General features: G+C 38.9%; 1 protein-coding gene across 1 annotated transcript in view; it reads left to right on the forward strand.

The window, feature by feature from the left end:
• Window positions 1-23901, forward strand: part of cadps2 (Ca++-dependent secretion activator 2) — a 201793-nt gene that overhangs the window by 26882 nt on the left and 151010 nt on the right. Inside the window, exons 3-11 of the mRNA XM_080875386.1 lie at window positions 5129-5461; window positions 9703-9783; window positions 9903-10133; window positions 10542-10663; window positions 11919-12030; window positions 14150-14289; window positions 19350-19416; window positions 20115-20223; window positions 20694-20894. Coding sequence (XP_080731512.1) covers window positions 5129-5461; window positions 9703-9783; window positions 9903-10133; window positions 10542-10663; window positions 11919-12030; window positions 14150-14289; window positions 19350-19416; window positions 20115-20223; window positions 20694-20894 — 1396 coding nt within the window. The remainder of the gene's footprint in view (window positions 1-5128; window positions 5462-9702; window positions 9784-9902; window positions 10134-10541; window positions 10664-11918; window positions 12031-14149; window positions 14290-19349; window positions 19417-20114; window positions 20224-20693; window positions 20895-23901) is intronic.

A 23901-nucleotide genomic window follows, 5' to 3' on the forward strand; every position in this document is an offset into this window, starting at 1 on the left:
GCTACGGCATTGATTAGCCTTCCTTCTATTGAAGAATAAAGGGCTTTGGCTGGATCTGCCCCTTTGAACTAGCCAACAGCCACGTCACCATGCTCCTGATTGGTTGTCGCGGCGCGATTTGACGCTGGAGTTCAGATTTTTCCAACTCGAGCGGGGGACGCGAAACGCGTGTATGCACAAAATGCAACACATAAACTCACGCGCGTGTTTTTTTTCGCGAGTCAAACGCCTGAAACGCGCTACGCTCACGCGCGTTTCAGGCGTTTTGGCGTTTTCGCGACGCAAATCTGCTTCCGAATTTTCGCGGGAGCCGTAATCGCGGGTCAGCGCGCCTTTCCATTGACTTTACATGTAAGCCTGACGCTCTGCCTGCCTCTATCGCGTTCGGTGTGAACACACCGTTACGTGTGCCCCCCAGGCAGGGTAACAAACCCACCCCAGACAGGCATCAAAGACTTCCTAGGCCCGTCAAACATGTCACATTCCTTGTACTCACCATACCCCCTGTCCAAACCCAAAGGAACAGGAAGGCTTGCAGCTAGGGCAATAGGATTCCCCTGTTTACCCCCCCTCCCCAGAGCGGTCTCTTGCCAGGAGGATGGGACGATTCACCTTCCAATGACCAGACTCCTGACAATAATTACACACATCCCTGCCTGTTCCAGAATGATTAAATCACACAAGCCTTCAAAATTATTGACCCCGGAAGCCACACACCAGCGGTTAAAATGGTTCGTTATCTCCCTCACAAACTCCAAATGTGACCGAGCAACCTTCTTCTCCGGTGTCCTAAACCGTTGACGATAAGCTTCAGGGACCAACTCATACGCCTTCAACACAGCACAGTCCTTAACAGACTTGTACGTCAAACCATCACTGCCCAATGATGCATATGCCTCTTGCGCCCTCCCACACAACACACACTGCAAAAGCAGAATCCGTTCAGAATCTGACCACTTTCCTGCCTCTGCGACACGTTCAAACAAAGAAAAAGAAAAAACATCAGGGTCTTCCTCATTAAACTTAGGTAAGAGACGCAAATTGCTCACCATATCAGGAGATGACAAAGATGAACGCCCCTCATCCAACAAGACGTCCCCTGAAAGCTTACCCTCTTTAACCAAAGTTAAACGAGTATTCTGCAAATCTGTCTTTGCCTGCTCAGTCTCCCGTCGCAACCTTTCAATCTCCACCTGCTTGTCAGCCTCCAGTTTGTGTTTTTCCATGTCCATCTTCTGTTTCTCCAGCTCCAACTCTTGCTTTTCCTTTTCAAAAGAAATTTGCAATGACATCAGCTCCTTTTGCTGCTCAAAAGTCAAGTTTCCCGGAAAAACTCCCAATGGCACAGTTACTGGCTGACCAGTTTTCTGTTGCCCAGCCACCAAAACACCCTTTTCAACTAACTGCAACTTAACCGCAGATTTCACAGTATCTTTGCGACGTTTATCCCCAAGCCCACTCAAATCAAGATCATACTCATCTGCAACCTTCAACAGCTGGTCCTTAGTGCAGCGATCCAGGAAATCCTCACAAGGTGCAGCAACAAACTCCTCTATACCTGCCATGATGCTGCAAGGCTCAAAGAGTGCAGCAAAGGAAAGAGGAGGAAGAGGAAAAAAAACAGCAGAAAACAAACAAGCAAAAAAACAGTGGTTCCCCAGGTCAAATCGTGCCCCGAAAGACAAACATCTCTCGCTAAAGTGGAAATCTCCCCCTTATTAACCTGCCTACCCCAACTTGCCTACACCATAACCCTAGTCTTCATGCAGATTAGCGGCAGGCTCTTTAAACACTCAACCCAGTAACCTGGTTAGGCCCCCAGCAAGCTGGGTACTCACCTGACAGCCCTGGAAGTGTCCCCGAGACGAATGCTCTAACCGCACACCACACAAAAAAAAAACAAACCGAGTCCAAAAGGAACACGCTGCTGCACCTACAAAGGGAGACTCCACAAAACACTTACCACCCCAGAGAACCCTGCAATCACTGCTAAGAAGTCACACCTACTTGATGCCACATGAACCTGAGGCACCACACAAATCAAGCAACAAACCCACCATACTGAGACCAGATCCACATAACCAAAACCAAATCAGCAACCATCAAATCAAACCCAAATGGACGAGCCCCCACTTGTCACGAACCGGGCCGTACGGTCATGACAAAGAAAACCCCAGACGTGGTTAGGAATGTATTCCAAGCTGCTTTATTCTTTTAAAACAAATAAAACAGAAAAGAAACCCTACTGTCAAAAACAAACAGTGGTGTGTGTAATCAGTACCATCAGTAGTGTGTGAAGGAATGGATGAGTGGAAGATGATGCATGTAATAGTGTCAAAAGCAAAAACCAAACCTAACGCAGCCAGAGTCCAACCTGGTGTCTCAGAGCCAACTAAAACTATGCCCTAAAGGCTTTTTTTATATAGAGTCCTGGTACACTGGCCCAGGTGTTGCCAGTGTCACTGATTGTAAACGGGAACTCCACCTCTCCAATGCCTGCTAACAAGACACACATGAGCCAAAAGGAAGGCAGGGTGCAGTGGGTCATCACACTAATATAGAAATCAAATAACGGGCAATAAGACCTAAAGCAGTATGCTAAAATAAACTTCCATACAAATCACAAATGTATGCAAAGTACCGAAAATGATAATGACATGTTGACAACTGAAAATACAGGCACCAGTAACATGAGGAGGACTTGGACAGCTGAGAAGTCGAGGACATTGAAAAGTCTCTTGACTTCCTAATGGATGAAATCTTTACTCTCAATGTGCAACAGAAAATCATCACTGACAGTGTGGAGGAGGTAAAGCTCCTCCACATGCCAAATGCAGAGAAAGAGCATCATTGGATATCAGCATTAACGGGACCTCAGTTTGGTGTTTCACAAAGCTGCTGATTTCAGACCTGCAGAGCTTCTGTTTTAAACACTGAATGTAGTCAGCTCCATGAAGAGGACATGAGATTTTCTCTGACACAATTTAAACCTGATACAGGTCAAAGGTCATCACTTTTATGTTGAACTAAAAACTTTAATCTACAATTCTTCCAAACTGTGTTTTGCTAGTAGTGTAGAGCATAATATATATTTACACATATAACTTTCTACAGGAATGAGTACAAATTATATGTAAAGCAAGTCTCCATCACAGTGTTGATGAAATGCTGGGTTTATCCATTTTCGGGGGCAGGCCTATGGTGGAGCTTTTAAGATTTCCCTGTGAGGGAGCTGCTGGCGAAGATGAGTCCTTGATCCCTGCGATGAGCTTCAGCTTCAGTGTTCCTGATGTTTCTAAAATGATGCCTCTCTCAGTGGGTCAATAGAACATCTGGCACAGGACAGCTGTGATGAAAGAAAGGAAGTTTCTTTTAGATGCATTTTAGATGCATCCTTGTTCCAAAAATGAATGACTTGTTACTAATCAATCAATCAATTTATTTATAAGCACGTGTTTAAAAAAAACAAAACAACAAAAGCAAAAAAAAAAAAAAAAACAGCACAGGTTGACCAAAGTGCTGTACAAAGTAGAACACACACACACCAACTAACCACGGGTTGACATAGTGTTTTTTTTTTATTTGTTAATGTGGTGGATTTTTCCACTAGCAAGGTGAGCGCTGTGTTTAGAAAGTCCAATATTTATCACGTGTTCCTGCAGTAAATGTGACAACAGTACTTGCGAAAAATTATGTTGGAAATTCTTTTTTAGAACTCGAGTTTTTGTTGGCCTGTCAACACAATTTAAAAACTGGTATAGAGTTTGAAGTTTGCACTTTTAACGCAAATTAAAACTTTGGTCTCGGCGAGGCGCCGTCTGCTGATACGTCATCTTAAGTCTTGACAGTGTCGTTTTGATGCATTTGTCTTTAAAGACAAATGACTGGTCTAAAAAAAAAGTTATAGATTTAACACTATGTGAAGTTGGATTGAAGAAATAAAGTTTAAAGTTATAGCTTTCAGAGAATCTGTAGTGTCATCCTGTGCGAATACTAAATGACCTCACTAGGTTTGTTGGTCTGCTGTTGGTTGGTTTGGTTGCTGCTAACAGACTAATAGGCTTTGTATGTTTCTTACATAGCATGATCAGAAATCTTGATATCCATCAGCATGTCTGTAGGGAAATAGATGTATGTGATGGACAAAAACAGAGAAGGAGAAAACGACAAGAGCTGCTATACTTTTTGGAAACCTTATTTCCTTGTTTTTATTGAGAAATTCTTACCTCACTGATACTGATTCATATCAGTGGTGGTCAGAGGGCCCAGTGGCGCCAGTGTCCGGCAGCCTCGCCTCTGTCAGTGCGCCCCAGGGTGGCTGTGGCTACAATGTAGCTTGCCATCACCAGTGTGTGAATGTGTGTGTGAATGGGTGGATGACTGGATGTGTAAAGCGCTTTGGGGTCCTTAGGGACTAGTAAAAGCGCTATACAAATACAGGCCATTTACCATACTAGAAGTGAGAAAAAGTGAAATCCAAATATAAAGTGAAGGAACCTATACTAAGGAGTTGGGTTTTTTTTTTTTTTGTTTGTTTGTTTTTTCAACATCTTGGACATCAGCACAAAGAACTGACCCTTGTGCTTTGGTAAGAAACCTGTTCATGTTTGTGGTAAACTGTTTGGATATGCTTGAGAATAGACAGACTGTTTAATTGCATAAAACTGCTGATTGGATCTCGTGGACATATGCTCTGTCAGCTGCTTGCCCTGGTTGGTTTGTCCAACTGACCAGGAGAAGTCCAACACAGAGGGACGGTGTTTATTTATTTATTTTTGCTCGTCCACTGAAACGCCAGTGCACCTGGCTCAAACAGGCTCTCCTCCACATGGTCCTTTATAAAGTGCTGTACAAATCCCAATATTTTAGCTAACAGGTGGATGTTCAGGTTTCAGTGCAGTTAGCCCACAATGACCAAGCTAAGGAGACAGAGAGCCCACTGCTAAGTCCAGCATTTGAAATCTTGGGCTTCAACTCTCATGTAAAATCTTTGGCTTGTTCCTGTTTCTTTTATTTAATGAATATTTCTGAATTGCAACATATGCTCTCCTCTGCTGAACTAGAAAAAATTATTCATGCATTTGTGTAATCGCGTTTAGATTATTGTAATGCCGTCTTTCCTTTGCAGGGCTTCCTAAAGAGTGAGCGTATTTCCCGGATGGTTCAGAGCGGTGGCTGTTCAGCTAATGACTTTCGTGAGGTTTTCAAGAAAAACATTGAGCGCCGTGTCCGCAGCCTTCCTGAGATCGATGGGCTGAGCAAAGAGACTGTGCTCAGTTCCTGGATTGCAAAGTATGATGCTATCTACAGAGGGGATGAGGACCTGTGGCGCCAACCACAGAGGGCACACCTAAGTGCTGTTTCAGAGCTCATCCTTAGTAAAGAGCAACTCTACGAGATGTTCCAGCAGATCCTCAATATCCGCAAGTTTGAGCACCAGCTGTTGTACAATGCCTGCCAGGTGAGCTGCTTGAGGGTGACCGTTACAGCCAGACACACAAACTGAATGCATAATAGTCAATACTTCAACGTCCATTGCTTAAATGTAAAGAGAAATCCTGTCTTCTTTTCTAATTATTTGCTAGACCTGCTTGATAGAAAATACTGAAATCAGTGGAAAGCCCCTAACCAACTTCTCTCAACAGTACATTTTTTTTTCTTCTGTGTGTCTTTTTTATAACACTTCTCAGTCCCTTTCAGATCAGGGTTTTTCTCCCTTTTACTTGTTTTGGCTGAAGGAGCAGCACCACCATGTTTTCCATTTCATATATTCTTCTAATTTCTATTCAGAATTTAAACATATTCCACGAGAATCAGAATATTATTCTGTTGTACAAATTGTTGTGTCCATACTTTAAATAATTTCTCACGTCAGTATGTTTTGTCCCAGCATCATTGCTAAAACCAGAAATATTGTGCATATGTTATTTGCACTTAAAGCTGGGGATGTGTTTGTCTTTATATTGGAAAAAAATAATCAGGCGTTAAACTGGAATTCAGCAGGTGTGGGGAAACCTAGAATCAGTTATACTGGCTCACTGTGGGGTAAAGAGGCAAAACTCACTATCTTTACTCTTATATTCATGGTGTGATCAGCTGACCTGTGCTGCTGTCTTTATACCACAGTATGTACTTCACCTATGTAAATGTAGAATTCTGTGAATTAATCTAAGCACTTTAAATCCAAACTCGTCCCTGCTACACTTGATGTAACCTAACTTTGACCATAAACACCACGGCCTCTGTGCAGCAATCCAACACAGTCCGTTACTGTAAGTTCACCACAGTATGGCAAGCAGTGTTGGTCAAGTTACTTGAAAAAAGTAATCAGTAACTAATTCCTGATTACTTCCCCAAAAAAGTAATCCTGTTACTTTACTGATTACTTATTTTCAAAAGTAATTAATTACTTAGTTACTTAGTTACTTTTTAAAAACACGATTTACAACCTGAATAGGTGATAAAGCGATAGATCTTTCAGCCCAATTCTACTTTTTTTACATAATCCATCATACAAAATGTAATCAAATGGAAAAGTCTCTTTTTTTAACTTGTTTTATCAGTTTTAATCTTTTAACTTTATGCATCAAGCAAAAATTTAATTATATGCAACATTCTCTGACTGGAAGAAATTAGTTTAATATTTAAACCTATTTTCTGCACATTCCAGCACATGAAATAAAATATTTGTGTTTACACTCAGTCTTTCAAATAGATGCAAGTAAAACACAGCAGAAAATAAATAAAGTCAAAGACTCAGCGGTCCTGTTGCTCTATTTTCACCTGTAAAGCAGGAGTGGGGTAGGCGGAGGTTTACCCTGGTGCAGGTGTGCCGCGACGGTCAGTTGAAGAATCCGCGAGTTTCTCTGTGAGTTTCCCATTACCTCGTTGCCCACTCGGTGCTTGTTTGGAAGTTTAGGGGGTTTTTTGCTGTAAAAAGAAGTTTTCTTCCCACGCACAACGGACACTAATGTTTTTGTCACTTTTTATGGAATCAAACTCAAAGTAAGGTCAGTGCTTCCACGCTTTAAACGCTGCACGCTCATACTCTCTCCCGCACTCGATATATTATCCATTGTTGATCTGCACACAGCTGTTGTCACGAACGGCGCACTCGCTTACGTCACTGTCATGAGACATTCTCGCAGAAAATCATGGTTTTAGTAACGCAGTAACGCAGCGTTCCTACGGGAAAGTAACAGTAATCTAATTACCGATTTTGAAATAGTAATCCCTTACTTTACTCGTTACTTAAAAAAAATAATCGGGTTACAGTAACGCGTTACAGCCCATCTCTGATGGCAAGCAAACCAGTTTATCCTGCACTAAGCTGCAGGATAAACAGAACAAAAATGCCGTTCCAGATCTTTTTGGCCCTGTTTAACCCCTGGGTATCAGAATCAGAATCAGAAAGGGTTTTATTGCCAAATGTTGAGCAGGTTTACAACATTAGGAAATTGCTGCGGTGCTTCAGTGCAAACATACTGTCATAAATTACGCTTAAATAGACATGAAAAAATAAATAAATAAATAAATAAAAATAAGAATAAGAATTAAAAGTGCTAAGTAGATAGATATATACATGATATATACATGAGTGCAGGTGGTGATCAGTGCCAAACATGGAATGATGCAGTGAACACAGCGTAGGGTCATGTGTTAGTGGTGGGAACAGTCATACGGTTATTGTTCATGTGTCCAACAGCAGAGGGGAAGAAACTGTTCTTATGGCGAGAGGTTCTGGTGCGAATGGACCGGAGCCTCCTGCCTGAGGGGAGCAGGTCAAACAGACTGTGTCCAGGGTGAGAAGGGTCAGCTGAGATCCGAGCTGCACGCCCCAGTGTCCTGGAGGTGTACAGGTCCTGCAGAGATGGGAGTCTGCAGCCAATCACCTTCTCAGCAGAGCGCACAACACGCTGCAGTCTCTGTTTGTCCCTGATAGTGGCTCCAGCGTACCACACGGTGATGGAGGAGGTGAGGATGGACTCGATGATTGCAGTGTAGAATTGCATCATCGTCCGTGTTGGCAGGTTGAATTTCTTCAGCTTCCTCAGGAAGTACATCCTCTGCTGGGCTTTCTTGATGACGGAGGTGATGGTGGGCTCCCACTTCAGGTCCTGGGTGATGGTGGTACCCAGGAAGCGGAATGAGTCCACAGAGGTGATGAGGGTGTCAGTCAGGATGATGGGGGAGTGGAGCTTTGTGCTTCCTGAAGTCCACAATAATCTCCACTGTCTTCTGGGCATTCAGCACCAGGTTGTTGTGGCTGCACCACTGGTATAGCGCTATAAATGGTGCATGAATTACATGTTTTTCCCTCTTTCATCAATTTGTATGTGATAAGCTAAGGTTAGTCATTAATATACTGAAACAACATGAGAATAGAGCAGCTGCGAGACAATTCTGCATTAATGAGTCAATGGTACGGAAGTGGAGGAAGCAAGAAGAATGAGTTGAGTAAAGTTTGACTTATTTGTTTTGTTTCACTTAATGCGCCTTATAATCTGGTGCGCCTTATGTATGGAAACAGACCTGTTCATCGACAGTGCGCCTTATGGTCTGGAAAATACGGTGTTTTGCTTTTTATTTCATTATGTCAGCTATGACATTTGTTTGACTCTGCTGAATAAAGTGTCTAATGAGCAGATTGTGAGCTCTCCTGTCAGTACCTCTAATCAGATTTGAATGTAACCACAGACAACAGGAATTCAAAGTAGCACTGAACAATGTGATTAACTTGTTGTATTGAGAAAACAAAACAAACAAACAAAAAAGCCTCCTGCACCCTGAAAGTCCATAAAACGCACAAACTCATTCATTCATGTCTGTATCATAAATCTTAAGATTATAAGATTAAGATTGGGGTTTATAGATTGGTTCAATCATTGGAGCCATTTAAAAATAAATAAATAACAATAAATAGGATGATTAAAGGAAAATAACATCTGCACACTTCTGCACACATCTAGTGACGTTTCGAGCACACCTGCTTTTCATTAGACAATGAAACACCAAGCAGCACCATCTTAAATAAACTGTGAACAGTCGACAGTCAACAACTTCCAATCAAGAACCAAATATTTTATTGGACAAACAACAAGTGAAAAATCATCATTGACAGATTTTTCACTTGCGTGTCTGTTGTTTGGCCTACATAACATCTGACAATGTTGTATGTTGACTAACATTAGTTTTTAAAGGTGTATATTAAAAACAAACAAACATTGCATGCATGATAAGGAGCTTCCTTGTTTTGATGTCAGGGGCTTGATCTCCACTTTCAGCCAGTCGATTATCCCAGCAGGGTATCTGACGACTAGCAGGGACGTAGGTGTTTATTGCCTGGACCTTGTTCTTCCCATTTAACTGACTCCTCTGGACTTGCCTCACTTTCTGCAAGTATTTGGTGGTTGTTGTTTTCCTACTGGCCTCTTCATGGTGTGTGTGTGTGTGTGCGTGTGTGTGTGCGTGTGTGCGTGTGCGTGCGTGTGTGTGTGTGTGTGTGTGCGTGTGCGTGTGTGTGTGTGTGGTATGTTTTTCACAGGCTTGACATCCTGCTGAAACTCTCACATCCTCACCCCTCAGCTGCTGACTGGTTGTATGTCAGAGAATTTCACTTTTCACTGGACAGTTAGTGACAATCTTTTTTTTTTTTTTTTTTTTCCTTTTCTTTTTTTTTTTTTTTCCTCCCTTCTTTTTCAGCTCGATAGCATGGATGAACAGGCAGCTCAGATCCGTAGAGAGCTGGATGGCAGGTTACAGTTGGCCGAAAAGATTGCCAAGGTACTAACTGATTACTTGCATCCAGAAAATGTCACATGACTTCTATTTCCTGAAAGATACACATCCAATGTTGATGTTTACGTTAAGATGAACTTTAATGTATGTTGTGTTTCCTTCAGGAACGGAAATACCCAAAGTTTGTCTCTGCTGATATGGAGGCTCTGTATGTGGAGGAGCTGCGATCATCTGTCAACCTACTGATGGCAAATTTGGAGAGTCTGCCTGTGTCTAAAGGAGGTCCAGACTTCAAACAGAAGCTCAAACGCTCCACTGTAAATAACTCCTTTCTAGATCTTGGAGATGAGGAAGATCTGTCTAAGTCGGACATCGTCTTGTCTTTCACTCTGGAGGTGTGTTTGGGTTTATAGAAATGTCTGCTGGTAACTTGCTCACAAAATACAGTGCTGTGAAAATGTATTTGCCCCCTTCACTATTTATTATGCTTGTGACAAACATGCAAAAAAATATTTTGGATCATTTAACACATTTTAATTTTTTTTAGACAAAGATGACCTGAGTAGATTAAAATTCTTTTTTAATTGTATGATTTGAAATCCAGGTAATCCTAGCATACTTCATGGCCTGTAGTTCATTCATTCAAAACTCTTCCAGCTGGGTGTGTTTCCTCTTTCTGTTACCTCTTCAAAGAGAAAGTGTCAGTGGTAAAAGCTGGGGATGTGAATGGGTTACTCTGGGTTGAAAACTGAGTTTGTTTGTTGTTCTGTTTGTTGGTGCCAAACCTCTGTTGATTTTCTCAGATTGTAATCATGGAGGTCCAGGGCCTGAAGTCAGTGGCCCCAGACCGTATGGTTTACTGTACCATGGAGGTAGAAGGAGAAGAAAAGCTACAGACCGACCAAGTAGAAGCCTCAAGACCACAGTGAGTTAATCTTCCTGATCTGTTCAGACCAGGGGTGGGCAATTATTTTTACCAAGGGACCACATGAGAAATTGTGACTGTTGTGGAGGTCTGCAGCAGTAAGCTGAACTCAGTCCTGCTCCATGTTATTTCATCTCCTGTTGAACTTATTTCTCTCTTATTACTGTCTTATTACTCTCTTGGGAAAATGAATTGCCCACATTTGATTTAGACTGTTTAGAATACCCAAATCTCAGTTTTGACCACCCAAGTTTGTGAATGTTATAACCTGAGAACAAAGGAGTTTCAAACTGATACCACAGGTATATCTAAAAGTCTTGGACAGTTCAGTGACCTCGACCTCATGGTCAAGGAAAATTTTGTGAATGCGATAACTTGAGAAGGGAAGAGATAAAAGAGAAGGGGACAAATTGCTGTACAGTCCCATATACAGTGGGACTAACTACTTCAGGCTAAACTCATAATTCCAGCTTCTAATCTTTAAGTGTCAATTTTAGCCGCACAGTTTGTTGGCCCATTAATAAAACGGGCTGATACTATCCCAGGCAGAATTTTGTTAGAATATTCTTTTCAATTTAATTTCATAGTAAAGGGTTGAGGGGAAATTACAGCAGGAGACCAACCAAGTTTATTCAGTTCAGGTCGGAACCAAAATGAATGAAAAAAGGGAGAAACCCAGACAGACTGGAGCAATAAAAGTCATGCTATGCAGATTAATGACCACCTAGACAAGATGGTACATGCAGAATTTTGTTTTTGTAGAAAAATATGTACAATAATTATAACCTCTAGGACTGAATTTGAAGCCAGTTGAAGGAGAAGTCCCCCAAAACACTCCAAAAATGAGTACATTCCAGTGAATTTCAATGTTAAAATTTCTAATTATGTCTAATTTTACAGTTGCTTCTTTAAAAACAAATATTTCTATGAGTTCCATAAGGTGGTGGATTAAAAAAAATGTAACTAGTTGAAATCTCATATAACCTTAAATTTTTCTCTATTATGGAGGTGGTTGCTTTGACTAACAGGCATTTTTAATACAATTGTCTGCCAAATAATGTGACTTGCTGTGCGGTTAGCAGCCAAAGCAGTACCAAGATGGTGTGGTAGTAGAACATACAGTGGTGAGGCAGCAAAAAGGCTGCTAATGTTAGCTCGAGTTAAATCTGTTTATCTTCAATTCCTCCCTGTCCCAGTGTCAACAGCAGTGCCAACCTACAATTTTACAAATCATTAAAATTCTCATGTCTTTCAGGTGGGGGACTCAGGGGGACTTCACCACAACTCACCCTCTGCCTTCAGTTAAAGTGAAGCTCTTCCTAGAGAGCACCGGGGTCTTAGCTTTGGATGACAAGGAGCTGGGCAAGGTGAATAAATCTATTATTCTGGTTTATTAAAGTCTATTTAGTGTATAATGTTTAGTAGATAATATTTACTTGTTTAGAAAAGTTCTCTATATAAAGATAATTAACTACATTCAAATGATCAAAATGAAAATAACTGTGTAATTTAGTCTGCATTAGTTACATTGTCATTTTAGGCGTAGTGTTATTGATAATAAATGTGACTTTAGATACAACATTTCTTCAATTTCATTTCTCTGTTGTGAGTTTGTTTTTTTTTTAATTTCCAGACTTCGATAATGAATTGATATTTTTCTCCAGGTTGTCCACATTTATAAATGAGTATCGTGTGAAAGTTGTTTGAAACTTTGATACAACCTTAATGTTGTATCAAAGATGTTTTTTTTGCTCAGAAACTTGGGTGACTGCTAAGTGAACCAGATACTTTTTTTTTTCTTTTTTTTTAACCCTTTGACCACAATGGGCTGATTGGGTAATGTTGTCACCCTGCTGGGCAGCGGATGGGCAGGCAACATGGACACCCAAGATTGTGAATACGGTAACTTGAGAACAAAGTGATGTAGAATTTTGAAATTGGTACCACAGGTGTATCTGTTAGAGGGCTGTGGGTACCAAGACTTCCCAAGACGTCTTCTGACAATCAGAAATTGAAGAAACACTAGACATGGGGGAAAAAAGTCCAGTTACCTAGCACTATAACTGATAAGTCCGTACAAGATCAGAATAATTTCAGAGGTCATGAAAAATTTGTTTGGAGGAAAGGAATCCATCAGTGAAGGTTTAGAGAATTTGATTGGCAGGTGAGACAACTCGAAGTTCTAAAAGCTTCAGATGTTATTTGTAATTTTCACACATATCTACAAGATCCAAACATGTTGTTGTTGTATACAAGTTCAATCCCGATTAAGCTGAATTCACAGTTCATTGTGTGTATGGAGGAGATAATTGAAGGTCAGGGAAGTCAAAGCACAGTGAAAACAATGACTGACAGTTGCTGGTTGGAAGTTTCTTATTTCTTCCAGACTATATGAATGAAACGTCTTACTGCATGAGAGCAGCTGTGATTGGTACATGCAAGCATGTGGTCAGGTGCCGATTTAGGGAATGCTTGATTTGCGTTTCCTTCCTGTTCTATTGATGAAGCATGTGATTTCAATACTGCTTGAACATATTCATTTAATTTTGGGAAGTCGAAACAACAATCAAGATTAAAATTGTAATATTTAGTGTAGCCCAAAGAACTAATACGGTCTCATATGTTAAGGGATTTCATGAAAAAATAGTGTAAGGTTTTTTTATAACTCCAAAACAAAAGGCCAGACGGACCAGGGAACAACTTAATTGTTGGCGAGGATGTGGTCATTGTTTGGCAGACCACTTGTCTTCTGAAGCTGTTCCATTCTTAGTAAAAAATAAAGACACTATAACAAGGTATTGGCAAAAATAGTCAAAAATGAACAGAGTACTCTTTGATCCAATGTGAACTGCTCATCTCACAGAAAACAATGGGAAGAACCACTTATTTCCTCTGCACAAAGCATTTATAGCTTGTCATCCTTTCTACCGCCTCTCTTCTCTTACTGGACCTTATATCTTCTGAGATGACAACTAGCATCATGCACGGTGACATCCAACCACACTTTATCATCCTCTCTCCATTTGACTTACACATACACACTTTAAAATCAAATGTTCTTTTATTCACTTACATAGGAATACTTTCTTTTACCTTTTTCTTTAAATCTCTGGGTTTGCTCATCACAATATACTCTTATTAAATCATACATTCAAAAGGTCAGACATTGTTTTACATGAGTTGCTCCTTGGTGTCACTCACTCACACATCCTCATCTTTTTCTCATAACCACTCTCTCACAGCCTCCGAAGTTATCTTTGCATCACACAACTTATCAATTACTTTGAATCGAACCACAATTTACAAAAACATTATGCTTTAATAAATAAGACTCAAGACCATAAATTTAGTAGGAACTGTTAAATAGGTCTTTACTGCGGTTTTAGGTCAGGAAGCTGAGGGCTATTTTCCCATAGACATTATACTTTTTTTTTTTTGTTTGTTTGTTTTTTTTTCCTGATCTATTTCTCCATTCCTCCCTCTCAGGTAATCCTGAACCCGACTACCAATGGACCAAAGCACACAGAGTTCCATCGTATGATTGTCCCCAAGAACAGCCAGGACACAGAGCTGAAAATCAAACTGGCTGTCCGCATGGACAAACCTCCCAACATGAAGCACAGCGGGTGAGTCACATGCTACATCCTGTTTCTTTTTTCTTTTTTGGCGGGCGCGGTTTCAGTTGGGTTTTTTCCCCCAAAGTTTTTTACTTCAGTGCTTGACAGTTGGATAGCAAAGAGGTCACAGCCCAGCCCAAGTTTGTAAATGTAATAACTCAAGAAGGAAGTGACTTGACACCATAGGTCTGTCTACGAAAAATCTCTGACAAGTTCAATTCTCGATCTTGTGAATGCGAAAACTTGAGACGGGAGTCACCTAGGATTTTCAAAATCATACCAACATGTTTAGTGAAACATTCGAACCCTGATGACCTTGACATCAGAAGTCAAGTTTTCTGAGGAGGATTTTGAAATTGGAATCATAGGTTTATTTCCTAGGAGACTGAGGGTGATCACTGTAGGCTTACGTCCTTCTTCTCTATGGAAATAAAACAGTTGCGGCTCGGAGTGTTAAAAAAAAAAAAAAAAAAAAAAAAAATCCAAAATATATTTTCTGCAGTATAGTAGAGTTGTGCTGTGGCGTGTTTGTAACAAACAAACAAATGGAGTAGTTTGTGGTTAAAGATGGACTAAGGTTTTGTTTTTGTTGTTGTTTTTTTAAATCTATTATTTATTTCTCCTTTCTTTAATGTCTGTTAACTCTGTGACGGCAGCACCTGAGTCCACAACAAATTTCCCTAAGGGGACAATAAAGTATATCAAGTAATTGGTTTCAGGCAGCAGTGTCTGAGGTTTGCCATTGTACAAAACACTTGCAGAATTTAATCAGGAATACTGCCACATTCCACATTGGGATAAATAGATTTTAAAGAAATATCACATTGCTATGCTTTGTTCTTTCTTTCTGGACATAAGTCACAAATGTTCACATATGTTCATTGAGGAAGGTTTTATTTTGCTTTTTTATCAGCACTTTTTAGCCTGGTTGGTTTTCTCAATGGCAGCTAAAATTAGAATCACTATTCTTTTAAAATATTTCTGTGTAAGACCTGTTTGAGTTGTTACTGTGTAGTTTTTATTTTAACCAGAAGATGGAAGCAAATTCTAATTTTCCAGCCTGCAAGTGTTGCTGAGAGAAATATTTATTTTCTTTTAACATTTCATGTCTCAATTGAAGAGTTCATTTTTTTTAAATATATTGTATGGAGTCAGGTTTTTTTTTCCTTCAAAATTTACAGTAATAATTAGAATTGGTTTTAAACTAACAGTTTTAAATTCAAATTTCCTTGGAAAAGATGATACAGAGTCTATGGTCTCAGCAGTTTTCAGTGTTTCCACTCTTTGTGGAAAACAAACAAAAAACAAACAATCCGGTGGACAATCTGACTTCATGTAACTAAATTCTGCTGTATTTTCAGTAAGACGAGAGGAATGAGTCACACCTCTCATTTTGACTCATGGTTTATGACTCAGGCAGAAACGTGGTTTGTCTAAAAATTCTAAGGTCTGTGTTTGCTTTCCAATTCCTTGGGCGAGATACTGAACCCTAAGTTGCTCGTGATGTATCCTTCAAATTTTAGGCACTTAGGTTTAGAAGAAGCGCTTGTATGAATGTGTATGTGAATGAGTCTTGTGTATGAATGAGCCTCACACATCTAATGAGCCTCCCGCAGGAGCTGACAAACGGTTCTGTTCATTACTGTAACAATGTGGGAGTCGGGCAGTTTTAATAATTGACTGGCTGGTTGGTAACTGCACTCCATCTGTAGCCTTCTTGGTTTACACAAGGGGTCAGTATCGGTCTCTCTGTTACTTCTGCCTCTCTGGTCCATGTTCAGCTCTTCTCTTTGTTGGTTTTCTGGCATTTGATTTATTAAGGGTTGTGCTGTGCCTGCTGCTTTGATGCTGTTCCACCAACTGAGGTCAATGTCTTACATGCTGCATTTCTGAGTTTTACCTATAAGATTATCAAAATAACTCCACACATGTCAATGAAATGAGTCCAACTGAAGCATTTCATTACTTCTCTTATAGCAAAGAAAATATATAAAAATAGAAAACTTATTCTGTTAAAAGACATTTTGCATTTGGCAGTGTTTGTGGGCTTAGGTTCAAACTGTAGAAAAAAACAAAACAGTAAAAAAGTAGTCAAAGTGAATTAAACTCGATTAGGAGACCAACAGATGCAAAAACACATTTGATGGTCAAAATAAAACAGGCAGGGAAACAAAATGGAAATACTTTATTTAAATCCACAAACGTTGATTCTGTTCATCTGGACGTAGCGTTTTCTTTATTTCAAATGTGTTTTTGTATTTTATGTGAACAGTAGAAGAAAACCAGCAGTCTACACTCATTTATCATAAATATGATTCGGTCTTGTCTTAAAGTCCAATGTTTGACTGTGTGTGTGTGTGTGTGTGCATGTGTGTGCATGTGTGTGCATGCGCGCGAGTGTGTGTGTTTGTGTGTGTGTGTGTGCGCGCGCGCGCGTGTGTGTGTGAGAGAACAAAGTTGTTTTATGAAAAATGTCGCTTTGCTCAGATTCTCCCAGTGAAACCGATTCATTTGCTAACATTCATTATTTTATGGCAGATATTTGTTTTTATCTGTCATTTGTTACAAACAAATATAAGTTGACCGTAGGCATCTATGTTAGTTTTAAAACATGAACGCATCATTTTCCAAAAATGTTTTTTTCTTATTTTAACAAGGAAATGTCTTCGTATTCTCCACATCACTATAAATTGTATTGTGTGAAACAGTACTGATTAATTACGAACTATAAATAACTGACACTTTTTATTTAAATAAGAAGAATCATCTCTCCAGGAGGCAAAGTATCTCTTTTTTTATTTGTGCTGAAATAAATGAAGTCTATTACAAACTCAGTAATACTGCTGCGGATAATCTGTTCTATTACTTTGTCTTAAAGTATGTCTTTTTTTCTTACAATTTTTAAAATCGCAGCCAATCTGCTACGGTTATAACCAGATTTAGACACAAAAACTTTCTTCATTGTTGTAACATCGGTTCTTTTATTTCAAACAAATGGTGCCTAATATATAAATGCAATGAGAAACACTGTAGTTGCTCAGTGTGTCGACAGACTTTAAAACCCTCAGAGTCTAAATGTCTGGCTAAATGACCAGTTTAAGATGGATGTTTTTGTGCTGTGAGGACTGTTAAATGTCTGCAGTGAACTTTTTGGCATCAACCGTCCATCTCTTTGGATCCTTGCAGCTGAAGGATGTTTGAAACAGCAGGAAGGAGCAGGACCAGCAACCAAATAATTTACACAAGTGGCTGGCGAACAGTGCCACATGTTAACCTGGAGTCATGCAGAATGGCCCAGATTCTCCATCCAGACACACCACAGCCTTGACTGGAGGCCTTTTCTTTAAGGGCAGGCATCAGGGCTGAAGAAAGAGGTCTCGCCATGGATTGATTTTCCTCACTTGCACTTGCCTGTATCCCACGCTTTAGGAGGCCCAGGAGCAGCCATTGATTGAGAGGCCATGCTGGTTATTCTTCCATTTTGAGCTGCTGCTGTTGTCATGGCCTCTTTCAGCTCAAAACTCATTACTTTAGTTTCACTTTAGATAAAAAATAATTGTTACTAATAATTTGGTGTCATATTGGGATATGAGACACAATAAAAATAATATCAAAATAATGATTTGGTACAAAGAGGCTCACAAAAGCTTGTAAATATTTTAAATGTAAATGTAGTTTTTGTTCTTTTATGTTTTGTTCTTCTTGGGGTGGGTTGCATTAAAACAGTATACTAACCTTTTATCTGAAGCAGGAGGCAAATGAATATTTCAAGCAAAACGTTGAAAACAATTTCTCCTGAAGTTATGCATTTCTATACTTGGTTTTTTGTCATTTGTACCTACAAGCTTCAAGAACAGTAATAGTAACCAGTTTTTCCTTCATTTATTGGTGAATTGTAAGACGACACTGCCCACACCCAAGGCAGCAGTCCAAAATCCAAAGAGTGATTGACTTTAAAGGTTAGGCGTTTATCAAAATTAATGCATTTGACATTCGAATTTATTAAACTACAAGAAAAGAAAATAAGTATGCTCTTTTATTTTAGAAAATACAAAAACTCCTGTGGAGCTCCACAAATCCATTTCACATTTGACAAAACAGTCTTTCCTCAGGACCCCTTTAGTGGCTCTTCTGGATCTTTCAATGGTATTGCATGATCTTTATCAGCTGCTGGAAATCTTCAAAAGCTTTTTAACTCTTCAGTGTGAGACTTGGGTTGCTGTTTGAATTAGAGATGACAAACTATATGTCAAATATTTTGAAAGTGCATCCTGTAGGCCAGTAGCAGCCCTCGGTAACATTTTGTACATGATAGATGGACTGGTTCCTATATAGCGCTTTTCTACTCTGAGCACTAAAAGCACTTGTGTGGTGTGTGTGGGCATGAAAAAGAAAGAAAGAGTAAACCATAACACTCTGTAAAGTAGGACTTCTCAAAATGTTACTGAAATTGTTGGTGAGCACAAAACCCGATGAACCGAATTCTACAGACCATTTAAAGAACAAGAGTAATAAGAGTTTCTACTACTTATAAGGAAAAAAGTAATTTTGCTTGTTTTTGTGATTTAGAGGACCACATACATTTTTAAAAATCCACTGCAACCACAGTTCATCAGGCAAAATGCCTCAGAGTATTTTCTTATTCTCAAGAATATCTTTATTTAATTTGAGCAGAGTCTGTGAGTCAGTTTAAGAGATAAGTGGCTTAAGTTTTATGCAAATTTCTCACCTTGGAAAAAATATTTTCTACATGATTTAATAGTAAAACTGACAAATTGGGTTAAATAGTTTAAAATGGATGTAAATCCATTTTAGGCAGGACTATTACATATGATTAATTTATTTGTAACTATTCCAACTGCTTTAAGTACCCATCAGAATAACTAATCTAGTCTCATTTTAGCCAGCTTATTTAGCTAGCTAAAATGAGACGTATATAAATGGGTAAAATGAGTGAGTCATCTGTTAAATTAGTGTGTGAAACACAGTATCGTACATGCGGTTCACTTCAGGAAAAAATGTTTTTTAAAAAAGCAATCAGTAACTCACTGTCTTTCTTTGTGCTTCAGATACCTGTACGCTATGGGGCAGAGGGTCTGGAAACGCTGGAAAAAAAGATATTTTGTTCTTGTCCAGGTATGAAACTGGTGAGACGCTGCTCAGATGAATTTGTAAGCTGTGACTGATATGGACAGAGGTGTAATACAGCAGCAGCAAAGTGTTGACATTTGAAGGATCTGATTCAGGCAGCGTTTTGGTAGGACGCAGCAGTCACATATGAAAGCTTCGGCCTTCATAGGAAACCGGTTGTCTCAATTCCTTTGACACTTCTTTTTTTTTCAACTTAAGCTGACATTAACTTTCTGAGCATTAGAGGCACATGGGGCAGATTCTTGCAAATCTACCCCATGCTTTTGTGACAGCCAACCCCCACGAGCTTGTAACGTCCTCAGATACTGTTTCTCTGCACCTGGAATCAAATGTTTAACGGCTGTTCATATTTAATGACGACTGGTAGTAAGACACTGTGTAGCCAAAGTGGACACAATGACATTGCCCACTGATTTGTGAAGACTTGAGTTTGCTTTTACCGTCTTTCTGAAATCAGATGTGACAGTCAGAATATGTCATAATCTTAACAAGTTCACATGATTCATATTTAACAGTCATTGCGTAGCCCTAACACTAAATTTTACATTTTTTTAGCACATTTTGTGGGACAGCAAAGAAAATGAACCTGGAGAACTTTCATGTCTATGGACTGTGTGTGGGTGTGTGTGCATGCATGTGTGTCTGTTTTTGATTGCTCATGAATTTGTGTCGCTGTCCTGCAGGTTAGTCAGTACACATTTGCAATGTGCAGCTATAGAGAGAAGAAGGCTGAGCCTCAGGAGCTGATGCAGCTGGAGGGCTACACAGTGGACTCCTGTGAGCCTCGGCCAGGTAGACATGAAAAAGAAATGTTAAAAACAATAGCACGATAGATTTTGATCATCTTGAAACTGATTGTGTACAAAGAATAAAGTTATTGGAGCCAATAAAATAATTAAAACAACTCTAATTTATGGAATTATACTAATCTCCCCAAAACACTGTCAAAAAAGCTGTTTAAATGTTATGTTTAAATGCAATTTTTATAATTTTTGTTGTGTTATCTGTTTCTCTGCTAAATTTTGTTCATAACCACGTTCTCTATTTTGAAGATTACATTACAGACTTTTCAATATCTCACTTTTGAGAAAAGTAGGGAGCACAGATTTACTACAGTTTAAAAAGAAATTAATTATAAATCATCAAGAAATGATTTCATGGAATATGATGAATATGATGAAATTGTCACAAAGTAAGATTTGGATGTGCTTATTTTTCATTATTCTGCCCTTTAACATTCACTTCTTTTATCTCCTCTTTAGGTCTGCAAGGTGGTCGGGTTTTTTTTAACGTGTTGAAGGAAGGCGATTTGGTGATGTTTGCTTGTGATGATGAGCAGGAACGGGTGCTGTGGATCCAGGCCATGTACCGAGCGACTGGACAGTCCTACAAACCGATCCTCCACCCCAAAAACAAAACCCCAAACTGCAGAGGAGGAAACCAAAAACTGACATCCCCCATCAGTAAGTTCAGCTTCTCACTCGATCTGTTTTGATTATCTGAATGTCATTGAAGAAATGAAAAGTGGCAAACTACAGAAAGTGTTCGAATAGCTTTTAAAATCAAACAGTGTTTATTGGGAAAGGAACCACAACTGTAAAACACAGAGTTCAGGTGCATAGTTACATATTCTGTTGAATGCTTCTGCCTGCAATCTTTATTTATCTATAGAGACTTGGCAGAACCTGAGTGATTGTAAGTTGTTGTTTTCTAAGTTTTAGTGTCTTTATTATTGTGGTTGCTCTTAAATGGAAACCATTAGAAAACCTTTAGTTTTCGTTTATTTTAGTGAAATTAAAACTGTAAATAGAACCATTTGTATAAAAGCAGGTCAGTTACAAATCTTTCTCTTGAGAGATAAATCCAAATTTACTTGATGATTTTTGTCGCATTCCCATAATTTACTTCCTAACAGTGAAACAGGTTGGTGGGAATGTACTTTTTTTTTTATGTACCAGGTCCGACTCAAGAAAAGTTTAAGGTATAAGTGTTGTTGTAATAATAATAATAATGATAATGATAATAATAATAATAATAATAATGATGATGATGACGACAACAACAACTTCTGTTTAAAAGCGCCTTTCAAGACACCCACGGACACTTAACAATAAAATAAAACACAGCAAAACAATGACAAAATGAATAATAATAATAACAATACAAAGATTGTTATTATTATTGTTGTTGTTATTATATTAGAGTCACATTAAGAAAAAATAGATTATTGATCATTTTGAGAATAAAGTCAAAATTTTCATATTAAAATTGAAAATTTATTTTGAGAAAACATTTGTATTTGCATCTCCAGAAAAAAGTCAAAATGTGGAGATCACCACGGTTGCTATACCCTGTCAATTAATTAAAGCCTACTTCAGAAAATGTTTTAGTAGCAATAAAGGAAATGATTTCTCTTTTAGCACATAAACGATGCGGTGTATGTATAAGGGCATTGAAAGGATGGTTTGAGTAAGCTGCATCTGGTGAGATGGAAAAACACAGAAACAAGGAAGAGTTTGTGTTTTTCAAAATGAAGTGGCTGGTGTTAAGGTTCAAAATATTGGGGATGGAGACAAGAGAAAAACCACAATAACAACACTGGTCCGGTCGGGTTGAGTCAAACGATGATTTAATGATCACACACGTGGGAGATGGACACTGATGCAGACAGCCTCAAATCTCAAAGTGGTGGAGCATTGCTCAAACTCTTATAGCCTCTGGTTCTCCCATCTTATCATAAAAGCCTAAACATTCACATTCTTTCTCTCACACGGCGCCTAAGCTACGACCTTGGCTCCCTGTTTATCTGCTCGTGCTGAGATGGGGCAGAAAACTCCAGCATGTTCTATTCTCTTCTAATCAGACAAATAAGGCGATGACTTTCTGCGAACAGTATTCCTTATAACTCAACAGTATAATGCATCATAAACAATATCATTCATTCACAATAAATCAGCAGTCTAATGCAATGCAAATCAGTTTAAATACTGCAATAATTATCACCTTCTTCTAATTCAGGAGAATAATGCCAACTTAAACTACATAATAATTCACAATCTTTATTTCGGGGTCTAACATGGCATAAAATAATATCATAATTTTACACTGGTAAAGGACAAATGCAAGGTTATCAATAGTTACACCCTCATGCAGCAAAGAGATTGTGTGTTGTGTCAGACCGCTGATCAATTTGTTTTACTAAGTCATCTACACGAGGCGTTTTGTAGAGGTTACAGCAGTTGAGGCAGTTTGTTCTGAAACCGTAACTGTAATCTGCTCATAATTGGATGTGCGGATTACAGATTACAGTCGAAAATACAATTACAACTTTTTTCTCAAAATAGTATTTTAACTTTATTCTCAAAATTATCAATAATATTTTTTCTTAATGTGGCCCTAGTACACCTTCATACAAGTCAGAATACTGACAAATTAACAGTTTGACATGCACAACGTTACCATCATGTATCCTGAGATTACCATTATATAGCATTTCAGTGTTTTAGCACCAGCACTGCTGTAGAAACCTCACAGCAGCATTGTGTTTGTTGGTTCAGTCATACAATACAATACAATATAATACAATTGGATTATGCAATTATTTCCTTGATAGCTCATAGTATTACATTAGCACAGCCTTATCCTGGGGTTGTTTTGGTACTCTGTAGTCAGCCTAATGGAAAACAGTTTGATGGAAGAGAAACAGCACCTTTTTAGCATCAGGTTATGTTAAAATAAATAAAACTCTGTTGAAGCCTGCAGACCAAATCTGAAGAGTTTGATATCACTGTATGTTTTTCTAATTTTTGGTCCTGACAGTCTTTAATTTAAAGTAATTCTTTCCTTTTTTTTCTCATCCACTGCCATCCTTTTACCATAACACGTTTTTATTGCGATGTTGCTCCCTTCTTTCCACTGTACACAGTGTGAAGAGTTTTTCATTACAGAACACCAATCAGACAGCAGGTTCCAAGATGGTGTTTTTTGTTTGGAGAGGGTTTCATGTTCACATGCTGATTGGTTCTGTATCACACAGTCACACAGCAAGAGTCGGATCGAAACAGCTTAACAGCATTGTAGGTCACACTACTGTGAGAGAGGAAAAACAAACACAACATATGGTAAAGATGGAAGGAAGAGAGTATGAAGACAAAATTAAATGGTGACACTTTTTTCTTTAATACATCACATACTGTTCATCCATTTTCTTGCCGTGTTCTCATCTTCTTGAAATGACTTCCTCCTTTTTTCTTAACAGCACACAGTAATAAATGTAGCCTATTTTCAAGTCTGGAGGCCAGTTTGAATTAGAGACTCGCTTTGCACCCTTGAAAAACTTACTTTTACAATAATTGATTACATAGCCATGGGGGATAGATTTCATCACATCAGATATCTTTCTGAAAGTACTGGTACTAAGTTGGAGGATAAAATTCACCAACTGTTATCATCTTTAATGCCTTTTACCAA

Source organism: Rhamphochromis sp. 'chilingali', assembly GCF_963969265.1.
Source record: "Rhamphochromis sp. 'chilingali' genome assembly, chromosome: 2".
Lineage (NCBI taxonomy): Eukaryota > Metazoa > Chordata > Actinopteri > Cichliformes > Cichlidae > Rhamphochromis > Rhamphochromis sp. 'chilingali'.